The sequence below is a fragment of the Salmo salar genome, chromosome ssa09 (assembly GCF_905237065.1).
Source record: "Salmo salar chromosome ssa09, Ssal_v3.1, whole genome shotgun sequence".
Taxonomy (NCBI): Eukaryota; Metazoa; Chordata; class Actinopteri; order Salmoniformes; family Salmonidae; genus Salmo; species Salmo salar.
Genome location: NC_059450.1, coordinates 6,621,089 through 6,638,036, shown reverse-complemented (window position 1 = coordinate 6,638,036; position 16,948 = coordinate 6,621,089). Strand labels below are relative to the sequence as shown.

Genomic DNA, 16,948 nt, shown 5'->3' with positions numbered 1-16,948 from the left:
GTCGGGAGCTTCATGAAATGGGTTTCCATGGCCGAGCTGCCGCACACAAGCCTAAGATCACCATGTGCAATGCCAGGCATCGGCTGAAGTGGTGTAAAGCTCTCCGCCATTGGACTCTGGAGCAGTGGAAACGCGTTCTCTGGAGTGATTCATCACGCTTCACTAACTGGCAGTCCGACGGACGAATCTGGGTTTGGCGGATGCCAGGAGAACACTACCTACCGAATGCATAGTGCCAACTGTAAAGTTTGGTGGATAAATAATGGTCTGAGGCTGTTTTTCATGGTTCGGACTAGGCCCCTTAGTTCCAGTGAAGGGAAATCTTAATGCTAGAGCATACAATGACATTCTACACAATTCTGTGCTTCAAACCATGTGGCAACAGTTTGGGGAAGGGACTTTTTCTGTTTCAGCATGAAAATGCACAAAGCGAGGGCCATACAGAAATGGTTTGTCGAGATCGGTGTGGAAGAACTTGACTGGCCTGCACTGAGCTCTGACCTTAACCCCATCAAATGCCTTTGAGATTAATTGGAACACCGACTGCGAGCCAGGCCTAATCACCCAACATCAGTGCCCGACTTTACTAAGGCTATTGTGGCTGATTGGAAGCAGGTCCCTGCAGCAATGTTCAAACATCTAGTGGAAAGACTTCCCAGGGGAGTGGAGGCTGTTATAGCAGCAAAGGGCTGACCAACTCCATATTAATGCCCATGATTTTGGAATTAGATTTTCGACGAGCAGGTGTCCACCATACTTATGGCCATGTAGTGTATATAGTAGAGAATACAATAATTAGCTACAGTAGCATTAACACACTCTCTCCTCTACTTGTAGCTCTATCGAGGCTCTACAGAGGGGGGCGTGTGTGAGCCGCCCCAGAGCCGAGGAGATCTACCGCTGCCTACGCTACTGCTGTGACACCACCCTGATGACTACCAACACACCCAGGAAGAACGACCTTTAGCCAGCCATCACTGCTTAAATCTCCATTGACACTGATCTAAGGTCAGTGTGGCCCTTTTCCTTCCTAATGGTTACTGGTTAGGATTTTGGGAGAGTTTACCGATCCTAGATCTGTGCTTCAAGGACAATTTACAATCTTGCTTTCAAACAGGACCTCTAATGGCATCATGGCCTTGAATTGTGTTCATTAGTCACCAAATGGAATAAAGAATACTGAATAAGGGATGGTCTACCTGGACTTCACCTTCGTTCCCCATTACAAAATGAGTATTTCTTACACATTTGAAATAAGACTTGACTTGATAACGGACACTAAGGTGAATGTACGGTATGATGAATGCAAGTTGTAAGTACTCGCTCCTTCCTATGTAAAATGTATAAGTGCATTTCTGTTTTGTTGAACAAATATTTTAAGTTATTACAATTTCTGTTCAAATAATGGAGTAATATCTTTGTGTTCATATTTTGTAAAGAGATCAAATATATGGTTTTGATTGCAGGAATAAAAATTCACAATTTTTCTGTAACAAAATCAAATTCACAATGAAATCAGAGGTATTTGTTTATTATTCGTTTAAGGTCATTTGATTCAGTCAAAACACATTGACGGATATTATCCCCCAAGAATACAAAAGGAAGTTTATGCACATATCTTTCTTAGTGTTAGATTCATACATTCCTCTTGTCCAACATTAATAGTTGGTTGTATTCTGAATATTTGACTGTAACAGGTCAGTGATTTCAACCTTATGTCTGTCTGTCTAGTCTCTTCGCATTGCTGAGTCTGGCAAGACTAGTCTGTCTGAACCACAAGGGTTCACCCTTTCATTACATAAAGAAGACAAAACGACAGAGTAGGACACGTCATTGGTCTTTCCAGTCTTTATAATAGAGTTCCCACATAAAAACATTTGACATTCTGGGGGCGAACATGCACTATGGAGTCATATACAGTACTTTCTGAAAGTATTCACACCCCTTGACTTTTTTTCCACATTTTGTGGGGTTACAGCCTGAAATTTAAATGGATTCAATTTGGATGCATCACTGATCTACAGACAATACCCCATAATGTCAAAGTGGAATTATATTTTTTGAGATGTTTACAAATTAATAAAACATTTAAGCTGAAATGTCTTGTGTCAATAAGTATTCAACCATTTTGCTATGGCAAGCCTCAATAAGTTCATGAGTAAAAATGTGCTTAAGTTGCATGGACTCACTCTGTGTGCAATAATAGTGTTTAACTTGATTTTTAAATGAGTACCCCATCTTTGGGGGTACAATTATCTGTAAGTTCCCTTAGTAGAGCAGTGAATTTCAAGCACAGATTCCACCACAAAGACCAGGGAAGTTTTCCAATAGTTTGCAAAGAAGGGCACAGATTGGTAGATGGCAACAACAAAAAAGCAGACATTGAATATCCCTTTGAACATGGTGAAGTTATTAATTACACTTTGGATGGTGTATCAATACACCCAGTCACTACAAAGATACAGGTGCCCTTCCTAACTCAGCTGCCAGAACGGAAGGAAACCTCCCAATAGGTGCCCTTCTTTTTGAGGCTTTGGAAAACCTCCCTGGTCTTTTTGGTTGAATCTGTGTTTGAAATTCACTGCTCAACTGAGGGACCTTACAGATAATTGTATGCTTGAGGTACAGAGATGGGGTTGTCATAAAAAAAAATGGTAACGTATTATTGCACACAGCGATTCCATCCAACTTATGTGACTTGCTAAGCACATTTTTACTACCTATTAACTTATTTAGGCTTGCCATAAAAGGGGTTGTGAATAATTGACTCAATACATTTGTTTTTCATTCATTAGAAAATTCTAAAAACATAATTCCGCTTTGACATTATGGGGTATTGTGTAGGCCAGTGACAAATCAAAAATTGGTCAATTTCTAAGGGCGGCAGGTAGCCTAGCAGTTAAGTGTGTTGAGTCAGTAACCAAAAGGTCGCTGGTTCGAATCACCAAACTGACCAGTTAAGGAGAAAAAAAATTGCCTTTTTGCCCTTGAGCAAGGCACATAACCCGAATTGCTCCTGTAAGTCGCTCTGGGTAAGAGCGTCTGCTAAATGTAAATTCAGGCCTTAACAAAATGTGAACTTTCTGAAGGCACTGTACGTGTTCCTTTCAGTGATGGGGTCATTTTGTGGCTTAAACCATTCAAAAGATTGCACCACATTTGTAGGAAGAAAACAGAAACCGGTTTATTACAACTGCATCTAGCAGCTACCGAAGGTAATTGACGTAAGTGCAATTTTTTGTTTCTCTTGTGATCCCATTTTCCAATCCCCTTGTTTGGGAAATAGGGGTTTGGTGCCATCAACAGGACTCCTTTCTCAAAACCAAACCTGCTTTATCAGAGCATTTTACATACTTTCCTTGTTTTGCACAAGAATAAAATATACACATTCTTTGACCTAGGTTTTGCCTTCAAAAGCAATGTCTGCCTGTTCTAGAGCAGTGACTGTTCCCTTCAGTTTGAGTTACCTATACTAGATGGATACTGATATGCACTGATCAACAAGATATACTGTGTATAGGTTCAGACATTTTGTGAAATGGCACAGCGTGGCAGATGAATCAGAATTAGTTGGGTAACATAGATAATTGTCATTAGAATGTATCCCTTTGGACTCTGGTGTCTTTCTGTTGCACTTTTCCCCTAGCTGGGGCTCAGTCACTTGGGGCCCAGAGAGGTCAGGCTTGTCTTTTACATGTCCTTGGTGCTATGCAGAATATCAGAAAGGGAAGAGGACAGAATGGAACATTGTCTACATATGTGTGTGTTTTACTGAGGATGGGCCTCTATGAGAGAGCAGATTTACGATGTCTTTTGATAATAACGCCTAAAGGGCATTCCAGAGGACATGAGCTAATGGTTCTGTTCTATACCGTACCAGGGAGAGACGGTTCCAGTTTGGAGTAGGAGGACCAGACACTGTTGATGTCTGCTATGTTTTATAGATCTTTCATACAAAACTTGTGACCGTCTTGTACGTTGAGAGGGGTGTATCTTGGCTATAAAAGATCTTTGTACTTTTGTGTAGTCACTTTTCAATGGTGCATTGAAAGTCAAAGTATCTTAATTATTAAAGATATAGTTAAGTATAACTCTGACTGGTGTGTGAAGTTTGTAACTCTCCTCATTTGGTAATGCAGAAATTAGCCACCACAACAGTTAAATAGAAATCGAACTGGATGGACATCAGAAATAAAAAAACAAAAACTATTGTAAAGTGTGTATAAGATGTATAAACTGAAGGTTTATTAGTTTACTCCAATTGGGGGAAGGATGGTAGGGTTTGCAGGGAATAAAAGTGTATATGTATGTATATATATATATATATATATATATTTATTTACCAAAAAAATATGGGGGATTGGAAATGTAGACAATTACATTGATGGAAGCAACAATCTTTCTGCAATATTAAGCTGATCCACCCCTTAAAAAAAGATGGTGTTTAGGCCAGGATTTAATCCGGTCTGGCGCCATTGGCAATGCACCTTTTTAAAACGCAAATGTTCCAACGTTCACTGTAAATGCATTGCTGCACATCTCGGCTTAGTCGGAAATTAAATTGAAATGGTGCATAGCACGACCTTTGGCAGACATACTTGTCTTGAAAAGACATGACAAAGAAGACTCCTATTAGATCGTTTTTATTCAGCCATTTCTTTTTCCACATATTGCTTTGGTTGCAAGACATTAAGACCTATAAAGAACAAAAATTACACGTACAAAAGAAAAGTTACTTGCCCTTTTCGAGCACTTGAGCCCTTCTGGACTCTAGCTCTGATTTGGACAAATGCCATCCAACCTGTACAGTACAACCAAAATGCTGATGGTTTTCATGTAACAGTAAAACAAAGGAAGCAGCATTCTATATAGTTGAGATGCCCTTGTGTCTACGATCACACTTAAATTGTGCCATAAAAGAAATAAGACGAGAGAAAGCACTGACCCAAATTCACAGTATAAATACATCATACAGTACGTTACTCTGTACAAGCAGTGTCATCCAGCATATAGAAACAAGTCATTAGTTCTTGTGAAACACATGCACTTGCAATTCAATATCCAGTGTAAGGTTGCAATATCCTCAAGATATTTGTTTACATACTTGTAGGATCATGACATCATTCAATATTAAGTTTGTAACAATCAGGCTGTTAATTTCATTTGCTAGGGACTGTGCTGCCTCAAATACAATATGCTACTGTAAAAAAAACTTGTCCGGAATCAAAACAATTCACTTTATTTCGCTGTGCAATATGGTCGTGCCATTTCATACTTAACACTGCAATAATTTCAGCACATTTGTTAATTCCGAGTGTTTCAGTAAAATAAGGTGCCACCTTTACAAGGTCTGAGACATGATTGACTTGATGCCCCTGAGTGTTTAAATTAGGATTATCAAGAACTAAGAGTTGTGTAATCAGGAACCAGCTAGTGCAGACGTCACACCCAACTCTAATGCCCAATGGCTTTCCAACAGGGTAGATAAAATGGTTACTCAAGATAATCTTCACTCATGGGCCTAAGGCTCCGTTCACACTGCTTGCCGTAAAAATCTATGCAAGGAAGTCATTTCATTGGTCCTAGCCAGCAGAATCATCGAAATGGCTTCCTTTCTGGGATAGTTTTTTCCCTGCAAGCAATGTGAACAGACCCTTAGTGATTCGAAAATAGGACTCCACAGTTAGTCTTTTCATCGGAAAGCTTCACTTGTGTGTACATATTTTCAGACATACATATAAGCAGGGTTGGGTAGGTTAATCCGTTAATTACTAGTTACATGTGAAATTCTAAATCAGTAACGTAACTTTTGGATTACTCAAACTTTTACTTTGTTACTTTCCCCGTAAGATGCATTAGAAGACAAAAATGAATGACATCTATTACAGGATAAATCAATGTTAAGGGCTGGCCATAATGGATGTTGCATTTTAATGACAAAGTCTATAGGCATCTGCTAGCAGATACCCATAGACTTCCAATCATTGGCTAGCGAAATAACTTCCTTCATACTGGACACGGAAATAAGAATGGTATCCATGAGTTCATCTGATTCTGGGGAAGTAGATAAAATCTGTAAGTATCCCTTTAAACATGCATCCTTTTTCAATGCTGATTTGAATGTCAGGAGAAAATGGAAAGGAGTCCAATTTCCCCGGCCTCAAACATCCTTTCTGAATTCAAAAGTATCAAATCTGATTGCTGGTAACAAATTAGTTTGTTTTGTTACTCCAACCCTGCAATATAAATATACTAAGCTGTGCATACATACATGTATAAAGGGTGTTTTGTTTGTAACCAGGATGACCAGTTCAGTAATTTGAGTACTTTTTCAGTGTGATTGCTTTCTTCCCCCAGTGACAAATTAATTCACCAAAAAACGAAACTATTGAATTAAAAAAGCTGCTCTGTACAAAACCAAAGGTCAAAAAGGGACACAAATATTTACAACTGAAGTTTTCCAATCTTAAAATACATTGTATAAAAATATCCTTTGTCGAGTGGTCAAGTCACTCAGGTCTCAGCAGCTTAACTGGTGGGACCACCAGAGCAGAAGCACCATCTTCCCCAGGTCACAGGCTTGAGGGCTGGGCCTGCTGTGGGCTCGCAGTGAGTGAGGAGTGGGCGGGTAGGGGCTCGCAGTCTGTGATGCCGCCCTCGTCGTTCCGCATGTACATGAGGAACAGAGTCACGGTGGCAAAGGTTGTGGCGTTGACTGGGAATGCACGAAGCAGTGTGGAGGTGAGGCCACGCGTGAACACCCGCCAGCCCTCTCGCTTCATGCTCTGACGCATGCAGTCTGCGATGCCGTTGTACTTGTTGTGGCCACCCACGCCGTCCGCCTGGAGACGGGATTTTATGACGTCCACGGGGTAGGTGGAGATCCACGAGGCGATGCCCGACATGCCGCCGGCGAACAGCAACTTCAGGATCATGTAGGGGTCGTCGGGCTCGCAGCCCAAGTGGCGCGTCAGGACATCGTAGGTCAAGAAGTAGATCCCAAAGCCCGGTGTCTCACGGACCAGCGTGGTCACCATTCCCCGGTTGATTCCGCAGAAGCCCTCCTTCCTGTAGATGCGCACCAGGCAGTCCAGTGAGTTCTTGTACAGCTTCTGCTTGGACTTCCTCTCGCCCAAGCCCTGCAGCTGCATGCGTGTCTTGGCCAGCTCCATAGGGCAGCAAATGATGCTCTGCAATGCCCCCGCCGACGCCCCAGCCAGGAACTGGTTGAGCGGCGTGTCGTGGCCCAGCCTGCGCATGGCGTTGCCCTGGACACCGAACACGATGGCGTTGATGAAGGTCAGGCCCATCATGGGGGAGCCGATGCCTTTGTAGAGCCCTGTCATCTGTGGACACACAGCAGACAGAGAAAGAGGGACAGCAGTAATAAGGTAATGAAGTTTAATGAAGCTGAATAACTTAGAACAAACAGTCGTTTTGGATAAAAGTATCTGCTACATGGCATATTTATTATTTACGCAAGCCAAATCACACTTTCACTACAATAAATGCTGTTCAAGGCCAGACTCTTTATAAAGCAATGGTATAATGCTAATGTGCTGTATATGCCGCTATTCTACTCCTTTAATAATGATATAGCTTAACACTAGTACTCCACCATTGAGAAAATTGTGGAATTCCTAATCACAATGAAAAACAGGTTCAGGCAGCCCAGCAGAATCTACCCCCATTAAAACCTGGCGTAACTCCCAACCTGCGCGAGTGATGAGGCGGTTGTCTTAATTTAGCCACGCAGCAGGCACAACGCTCCGATTAACCCTGGCTACTGATATATCTCACCCAACCTCCTCCCTCCAGACTGGCTGATAGGCTCTCTGCTAGGCTGACGCACAAGACTGTAACGAGAGACACTTGAGTAGAGCCCTGTTCTAACCAATGGTACGACTGTAGTTGGCACTGCACAGAGCACATGGCAATGCAGAGCCAACCACCTCAAACTGATTAATTCAAATATGAAAAGATTTCACCACTGGTGACTACCCACTCTCACTTTAAAAAAAAAGTGTTTCCCCCACTACAGCAGTCTCACACTTCCAGCCCATAGGCCACATCAGTTGAGTTCTACAGACTTGGTACTGTGAGGAACTTGAGTCGGTCACGGTGGTGGTCGTACTCACCGACTCTTGTCGTACGATAGACTGGAAGCAGTGATACGTGCCGCGGTACAGAGGTCTGTCCACACTCTGAACTTGGAGTCGTACCTAAAAAATGGACACCTCAATGTTAGTAAAAAAGCAAAGACAATACTGCCACATTTAATAATACAAAAGGAAAAAGGGACAATACATTAAAAAGTTACTATTGGCAAATGTAGTGTACTAAGGTATGGGAGTTGGGTCAGGTGCAATTTGGGTGGTGGTGGTGAAATTATATATTTAAAAAAAAAGTATTCTGTGCTTGTACATCTGGAGAATATTTTTTACAAAACACGGGGGAGAAACAGAAGACCTTGACCGTACTTACTAGCTAGGTCACCCATCCGTGCAGAGGTTGATTATCCCTCATCTACAACAAAGTGACACTTATGCTGTTAAAGACAGCCCTCCCCGTTCAGGGATAAAATCAACATTGTATCCCTCCCTCTGCGCCTTTTGTATTGAAAAATAAAATTAAGTGTATGAATACACAACTTGGAAAAAAGTTTCAGTCATATCAAACAGGTGTAAAGTACAAATATCCTGATAGGTGTTGTAATTTCTTGCTTTGAGATTGAGTACACATATCTGAAGATTCTGTGTTGTAATTTCTTGCTTAGAGATTGAGTACACATATCTGAAGATTCAGTGTTGTAATTTCTTGCTTAGAGATTGAGTACACATATCTGAAGATTCAGTGTTGTAATTTCTTGCTTAGAGATTGAGTACACATATCTGAAGATTCAGTGTTGTAATTTCTTGCTTAGAGATTGAGTACACATATTTGAAGATTCAGTGTCGGCAAATTACAGCTCTTAGACTAATTACATGTATGAAAATACGATGAGGCTTGTACTGACATTTTTATAATAACAATTAAGCCTATGAGCTTAGTTTCCACAGCTATATAATATACATTTCATGAGAGGCTATTTTGAGCCTAAATAACTATTGCTATGACTGGTATAACTTTACTAGAAATTACCTTATGGAACAAAGTCCGTGTTTACAAAATACTTTGCCCTCTGCCTTGACATGTCCCTCCGTCAACCAACCCTGTGTCAATTCTAGGAAGATTTCAACCTACTTATCCCCAAAAATGTCTCAATGTCTCCAAGTTTCACCATAATTGTAAAGCCCTAGTTACTTTAACAAATTCATATCTGAGATTATTTCATGTGATTAGTGATTTATTTACATCTGCCCCTCATTTTAAGGTCAGCCCTGTTATGTGAACTATCGTTTTAATATGGTAAAACTATTCCTTTTTAAATGTGTTTTTCAAAAGAAACATTGAACATCAAAGTATATTCATAGTGTAAAAGCAGGTCAGCTGGTTCTATGCCTTTTGGGCATTTTCTAGTGTTTTGTGGGGGGAAACTGAGCAGGTCAAGCATAACGTTAACCCTGTTACCCATAGACAGGCTAGAAATGTTTTAGCAATTACATTTTTTTTGTGAAGCTTGCATTCAATTTCCATTCCCTGTTGCACACAAGCTTCCAATACCACTTACTGTAGTCATTTTCATTTAACATCTTCAGATGGGAAAAAGTGTTTATGAAGTTTAGAATGTGCTTTTTATGACCAAGTAAACAAAATATGTGTCACCTTATTTTAACAAAGTTACACTTCTCAAAAGGCACCGGAACGACCTTCATAATTATGAGATAATAAGTCTGGATCATGGACATTGAATAGTCGCGCAGGCTTTTAAAAAGGACAATCTAGGATTCAACCAATAACTAAGCATTTTCCCAGCCACTTAATTTGCTTAATAGCTGAGGAATGGGGCAGGAGAACAATTTTACCACTCAAATACATAGACACAGACTCTCACATATGGATGCAAAGACTGAACACCAATGCGATAAGAATAATAGTTTTAACCATGTTTTGAAACTATACAGTGATGGTTTATTATTTGTAAGTAATGTAATTGTAAACAAAGGTTATATTTTGGGTTCTGATACAGTGAGGGGAAAAAGGTATTTGATCCCCTGCTGATTTTGTATGTTTGCCCACTGACAAAGAAATTATCAGTCTATAATTAATGGTAGGTTTATTTGAACAGTGCGAGACAGAATAACAACAAAAAATCCAGAAAAACACGTCAAATGTTTTAAATTATTTGCATTTTAAATGAGGGAAATATATATTTGACCCCTCAGCAAAACATGACTTAGTACTTGTTGGCAATCAGAGGTCAGACGTTTCTTGTAGTTGGCCACCAGGTTTGCACACATCTCAGGAGGGATTTTGTCCCACTCCTCTTTGCAGATCTTCTCCAAGTCATTAAGGTTTCGAGGCTGACGTTTGGCAACTCAAACCTTCAGCTCCCTCCAGATTTTCTATGGGATTAAGGTCTGGAGACTGGCTAGGCCACTCCAGGACCTTAATGTGCTTCTTCTTGAGCCACTCCTTTGTTGCCTTGGCCGTGTGGTTTGGGTCATTGTCATGCTGGAATACCAATCCACGACCCATTTTCAATGCCCTGGCTGAGGGAAGGAGGTTCTCACCCAAGATCTGACGGTACATGGCCCCGTCCATCATCCCTTGATGCGGTGAAGTTGTCCTGTCCCCTTAGCAGAAAAACACCCCCAAAGCATAATGTTTCCACCTCCATGTTTGACGGTGGGGATGGTTTTCTTGGGGTCATAGGCAGCATTCCTCCTCCTCCAAACACGGCGAGTTGAGTTGATGCCAAAGAGCTCCATTTTGGTCTCATCTGACCACAACACTTTCACACAGTTGTCCTCTGAATCATTCAGATGTTCATTGGCAAACTTCAGACGGGCATGTATATGTGCTTTCTTGAGCAGGGGGACCTTGCCGGGCGCTGCAGGATTTCAGTCCTTCACGGCGTAGTGTGTTACCAATTGTTTTCTTGGTGACTATGGTCCCAGCTGCCTTGATCATTGACAAGATCCTGCCGTGTAGTTCTGGGCTGATTCCTCACCGTTCTCATGATCATTGCAACTCCACGAGGTGAGATCTTGCATGGAGCCCCAGGCCGAGGGAGATTTACAGTTCTTTTGTGTTTCTTCCATTTGCGAATAATCGCAACAACTGTTGTCACCTTCTCACCAAGCTGCTTGGCGATGGTCTTGTAGCCCATTCCAGCCTTGTGTAGGTCTACAATCTTGTCCCTGACATCCTTGTCCCTGAGATCCTCTTTGGTCTTGTCCATTGTGGAGAGTTTGGAATCTGATTGATTGATTGCTTGCTTCTGTGGACAGGTGTCTTTTATAAAGGTAACAAGCTGAGATTAGGAGCACTCCCTTTAAGAGTGTGCTCCTAATCTCAGCTCGTTACCTGTATAAAAGACACCTGGGAGCCAGAAATCTTTCTGATTGAGAGGGGGTCAAATACTTATTTCCCTCATTAAAATGCAAATCAATTTAACATTTTTGACATGCGTTTTTCTGGATATTTTTGTTGTTATTCTGTCTCTCACTGTTCAAATAAACCTACCATTAAAATTATAGACAGATAATTTCTTTGTCAGTGGGCAAACGTACAAAATCAGCAGGGGATCAAATACTTTTTTCCCTCACTGGCATTGGTAAGACCAATGCTCATGGGGAATTTCTAAGTTACATTCAAGAATCAATGGCTACAGTTGAAGTCGACAGTTTACATACACTTAGGTTGGAGTCATTAAAACTCATTTTTCAACCACTCCACAAATTTCTTGTTAACAAACTATAGTTTTGGCAAGTCGGTTAGGACATCTACTTCGTGCATGACACAAGTAATTTTTCCAACAATTGTTTACAGACGGATTATTTCACTTATAATTCACTGTATCACAATTCCAGTGGGTCAGAAGTTTACATACGCTAAGTTGACTGTGCCTTTAAACAGCTTGGAAAATTCCAGAAAATTATGTCATGCTTTAGAAGCTTCTGATAGGCTAATTGACACCATTTGAGTCAATTGGAGGTCTACCTGTGGATGTATTTCAAGACCTACCTTCAAACTCAGTGCCTCTTTGCTTGACATCATGGGAAAAATCTAAAGAAATCAGCGAAGACCTCAGAAAATGAATAGTAGACCTCCACAAGTCTGGTTCATCCTTGGGAGCAATTTCCAAACGCCTGAAGGTACCGCGTTCATCTGTACAAACAATAGTACGCAAGTATAAACACCATGGGACCACGCAGCCGTCATACCGCTCAGGAAGGAGACGCGTTCTGTCTCCTAGAGATGAACGTACTTTGTCGCGAAAAGTGCAAATCAATCCCAGAACAACAGCAAAGGACCTTGTGAAGATGCTGGAGGAAACGGGTACAAATCTATATCCACACAACCTGAAAGGCCGCTCAGCAAGGAAGAAGCCACTGCCTTAATAAACCAGACTACGGTTTGCAAATGCACATGGGGACAAAGGTCGTACTTTTTGGAGAAATGTCCTCTGGTCTGATGAAACAAAAATAGAACTGTTTGGCCATAATGACCATTGTTATGTTTGGAGGAAAAAGGGAGGCTTGCAAGCCGAAGCACACCATCCCAACTGTGAAGCACGGGGGTAGCAGCATCATGTTGTGGGGGTGCTTTGCTGCAGGAGGGACTGGTGCACTTCACATAATAGATGGCATCATGAGGAGGGAAAATGATGTGGATATATTGAAGCAACATCTCAAGACATCAGTCAGGAAGTTAAAGCTTGGTCGCAAATGGGTCTTCCAAATGGACAATGACCCCAAGCATACTTCCAAAGTTGTGGCAAAATGGCTTAAGGACAACAAAGTCAAGGTATTGGAGTGGCCATCACAAAGCCCTGACCTCAATCCTATAGACAATTTGTGGGCAGAACTGAAAAAGCGTCTGCGAGCAAGGAGGCCTGTAAACCTGACTGTTACACCAGCTCTGTCAGGAGGAATGGGCCAAAATTCAACCAACTTATTGTGGGAAGCTTGTGGAAGGCTACCCGAAACGTTTGACCCAATAATTTAAAGGGAATGCTACCAAATACTAATTAAATGTATTTAAACTTCTGACCCACTGGGAATGTGATGAAATAAATAAAAGCTGAAATAATTCATTCTCTCTACTATTATTCTGACATTTCACATTCTTAAAATAAAGTGGTGATCCTAACTGACCTAAGACAGGGAATTTTTACTAGGATTAAATGTCAGGAATTGTGAAACCTAAGACAAATACATTTAATCTCAGTTTATGTAAACTTCCGACTTCAACTGTATATATTAACTTAAATCCAAAAATGCATGTACCAATCCCAGATTGACCCTTTTAATAGACTGCATTTAATTAAATCGATGTCATCAAACAGGCACCAACTCACATCAACAAAACTCTCCAATCCATTAATATGTGTCATTGACAATGGTATATACATAAGGTTATCCTTGAAAGTTGAGGGGAGCCTGATGCAAAGTGCACATAGGATTCATGATATACAGACCCCTAAACGTATCTCATAATTACGATTTACTATCTCATAATAATGACGCGTATTAAAAAAAAAATTCGGTAGCGGGAACAGTGGTCTATATTTCCATAGATGTCACTAGTTCAGAAAACAGCCAAAATACCCACGTTTGTGTGGTCTGTGGAAAAAAAGTGCTGTTTATTATTATTAAGTAGTAGCCGAGAAAATATGATTCCTAAAATGTTTTAATTGGAAAAGAGCGTGCATAGCTTATTTAATTCTCTATCAAACGCTTTTGGTCATTTGTATTCTAACTCACCCTTTCGATGAGGCTTAATAAACCCCACAGTAGCTAAGATAATAACATTTCAGTGTGATTTCTAAGAAAAATATAAACACGTGCCAGGCATTTGCCAACGAGAAAACAAACCCACCTTTACAGTATCAAAAGGATGACCAACCAAAACACCTGCAGCACCTGAAAATGACAAAGATCTGTTAGTCAGCACTTGCTTGTTGGAAGCATTTGATTTCTGCTAAGTAATGTAGGCTATACTAAGTTAAAGCCATGTGAAACTGATAGGAAAAACAAACCCTTAATTGCAAAACAGGATAGCATAGAGAGTGGTGAATAACTCTACAGTAGAGAGCATGGAGATGCTTATCAGTCTTTGAGCCAAGCCATGATTTGCCTTTACCTCCCTTATCTCACCTCATTTGCTCACATTGTTTATAGACGTATTTTTCTACTCTATTATTGACTGTATGTTTGTTTTACTCCATGTGTAACTCTGTGTTGTTGTGTGTCAAACTGCTTTGCTTTATCTTGGCCAGGTCACAATTGTAAATGAGAACTTGTTCTCAACTTGCCTACCTGGTTAAATAAAGGTAAAATAAATAAATAAAAAATGTAAGTTGCAACCACGGCGGCTGCATGTTTGAATATCAAGTGCATCACACACAAGAACAAACACTCTTATCTGGACTGCCATCAACAGTTGTTCACTGTACCCTTGTCCTTGACATTATTGCTAGAGAGAGAGGAAAACGCAATACTGTCTGACACCACCTGTGAGTGTCACAGGACTAAACCTGCCTAGGGCAGTTTCAGATCAGGGTACATTCGTCTGACCCTCACTTGCAAGACATTATCTGTAGCTGAGACAGTATCACAATAATGCTCAATGATATAGTTTATTAATCAAAAACTGTCTGTCTGGCTAACCGGACAACATTCATGTAATTTGAGATAGAGGTAGGGTTAAAGGCAATTATACATCTTTGTAGGAAGTCAAGAAAATAACTTCCTGTGGAGAATAATTTTAACAATGTAATTTAGCTAGACAGGTCCTATTTCACAACGCCTCTAAGGTCTAGAAAGGTCTAGTTTAATTTTGTGTTGGGGGGGGGTACTGTTAAAAAATGAGTACCCCCCCGTCTGAAAAATCTGAAGATTGTACGTAACGTTAGTTCACTTCACATTCGCCAGTTTTGACCATGTGAAGTTGGTGCTTGAGGGACTGCCCATTGTACCACTCCCAACTATGAGCACATAGTTTGGATTGAAATGAATGTAATTGTTTGGTTGTGTGAGAATTAAAGGTTATCAACAAGATATATTCTATAGCTAAGTGCATGTAATATGGCGAGTTAAACAACAATGGGGGCAAGAAAGTGCTAGACTGGTAGACAAGACACACAGTTCTCAGTATTTTTCCATTCATTAACCTACTTTTTTGGTAAACTTGCGCCATCATTGGGCATATTTCTGCATTAGCTAACTAACATTGCTAGCCATGAATCATTAAGTCAATTCAAAACGATTCCAACGCGACGCATTTGGCAAACCCTTTCCATGACTCAGTGCTGCTGCCACGTAGCAATCATTGAAGCAATATATCCAAGGGTGTGCTTGCTAGCTAGCTATAGTTTAACTTACCTCCTATTAGTTTTTAACTTACCTCCTATGCATCCTGCCGCAAAGTCCAATGTAAAGTCCATTCCCTCAGTCTTTGAATTCATCAAAAGATTGCTAGCGGTCAGTGAGCCTGTATTTCTTCTTCGTGGCACAAGGGGCTAGCCAATTCAAAGGTCTGGCTTGGTGCAATCTTGTAATGCTTCAAAGCTAGCCGAATAATTTAGCTAGCTGTCCGTTTCCACCTGTAGTTTGATGGCTGCATCTGTAACGTTAGCTATCTGCTAGTTGAATTGCTAGCCTGATCGAGTCTCCTCTTGATATAGAACAGTTAGCGAAGTGCTTTGGTGATATCACTGGCTACCCAAGCGAGCTCGTGAATAAGCTAGATAAGTAGCTTAGTGTGCATGCTTTAATTTAATAATTGAATTGAGGTTCTCCCACAGTTAGCATACTTCCACCAGCTGTGTCTTCTATTTCTGTATACCGTGTGAAGTTCAAAGCCCATTTTGAGGAAGCATTTAGCCCAATCGGATTACTGTGACGAAGACAACACCCCTACCGCCCCCACACTCATTGACTCGATGTGATTTTGCATGGGGTTCTGTTCAAAAACGGTGATTACAGTACTTTCGACTCCAAACAACTGATTTATGATCAGCTCTCCCCAACCTAGTCTAACCCTTTACCTTTAGTATAGGACACAAGTAACAAAACAGACCTTGGACCAGATGTTAAGGGTCAAATATGGTAAATTCTTGACCAAGACACATTCAAGATTGCAACGTTTATAGCATATTAGACATTCTGAAAAACACTCACTGTATGGTCAAACCAAACATTGTATAATCAAATCAAATGTATTTATAAAACCCTTCTTACATCAGCTGGTATCTCAAAGTGCTGTGCAGAAACCCAGCCTAAAACCCCAAACAGCAAGCAATGCAGTTTGTAGAAGCATTTCATTTTTTTAAGTGGCAAATTACCAACAATGACGAGGCAGCCTACAGGGAGGAGGTGAGGGCCCTGGCGGAGTGGTGCCAGGAATATAACCTCTCCCTCAACGTCAACAAAACAAATCGTGGACTTCGTGAGACAGCAGATGGAGCATGCCCCTATACACATCGACCGGACCGCAGTGGAGAAGGTGAAAAATGTCAAGTCCCTCTGCGAACACATCACTGACAATTTGAAATGGTCAACCCACACAGACAGTGTGGTGAACAGTGCCTCTTCAACCTCAGGAGGCTGAAGAAATGTGTCTTTGCCCAACCGAGTCAAGGCCTGTTCACCCTGCTACCATCCAGAAGGCGAGGTCAGTACAGATCCACCAAAGCCGGGACCACGAGACTGAAAAACAGCTTCTATCTCCAGGCCATCAGATTGTTAAATAGCCATCACTAGCCGGCTACCACTCGGTTACTCAACCCTGCACCTTAGAGGCTGCTGCCCTATATACATAGACATGGAATCCCTGGTCA

At 41.1% G+C, this 16,948-nt stretch overlaps 2 protein-coding genes across 7 annotated transcripts in view; one reads left to right on the top strand and one right to left on the bottom strand.

Moving 5' to 3' along the window:
- fancm (FA complementation group M) overlaps positions 1–4,091 on the top strand; it is an 80,126-nt gene extending 76,035 nt beyond the window's left edge. For all 5 annotated transcript variants that reach the window (XM_045723348.1, XM_045723347.1, XM_045723346.1 and 2 more), the window contains one exon: positions 838–4,091. In XM_045723348.1, coding sequence (XP_045579304.1) covers positions 838–967 — 130 coding nt within the window. In that variant the 3' untranslated portion in view covers positions 968–4,091. The remainder of the gene's footprint in view (positions 1–837) is intronic.
- A 536-nt stretch (positions 4,092–4,627) lies between these two features.
- On the bottom strand, positions 4,628–16,280 carry LOC106610586 (mitochondrial basic amino acids transporter). 2 transcript variants are annotated; one of them, XM_014209966.2, is made up of 4 exons: positions 15,514–16,280; positions 13,987–14,030; positions 8,139–8,222; positions 4,628–7,346 (listed from the first exon to the last, which is right to left on the bottom strand). In XM_014209966.2, the coding sequence occupies exons 1-4, from the start codon at positions 15,572–15,574 to the stop codon at positions 6,573–6,575; spliced, it is 963 nt and encodes a 320-aa protein (XP_014065441.2). In that variant the 5' UTR covers positions 15,575–16,280; the 3' UTR covers positions 4,628–6,572. The 2 variants fall into 2 exon arrangements, with proteins under 2 accessions (XP_014065441.2, XP_045579300.1); XM_045723344.1 differs by lacking the exons at positions 13,987–14,030; positions 15,514–16,280 and adding an exon at positions 8,485–10,171.
- Positions 16,281–16,948: the final 668 nt, after the last annotated feature.

Bases quoted from the DNA above. Each gene is read 5' to 3' on its own strand.
- LOC106610586 (XM_014209966.2), bottom strand. From the start codon at position 15,574: ATGAATTCAAAGACTGAGGGAATGGACTTTACATTGGACTTTGCGGCA. The intron at 14,031-15,513 runs GTAAGTTAAAAA...TGTCATTTTCAG, and splicing joins TGCGGCAGGATGCATAGGAG to GTGCTGCAGGTGTTTTGGTT. The intron at 7,347-8,138 runs GTGAGTACGACC...GTGTGTCCACAG, and splicing joins CTATCGTACGACAAGAGTCG to ATGACAGGGCTCTACAAAGG.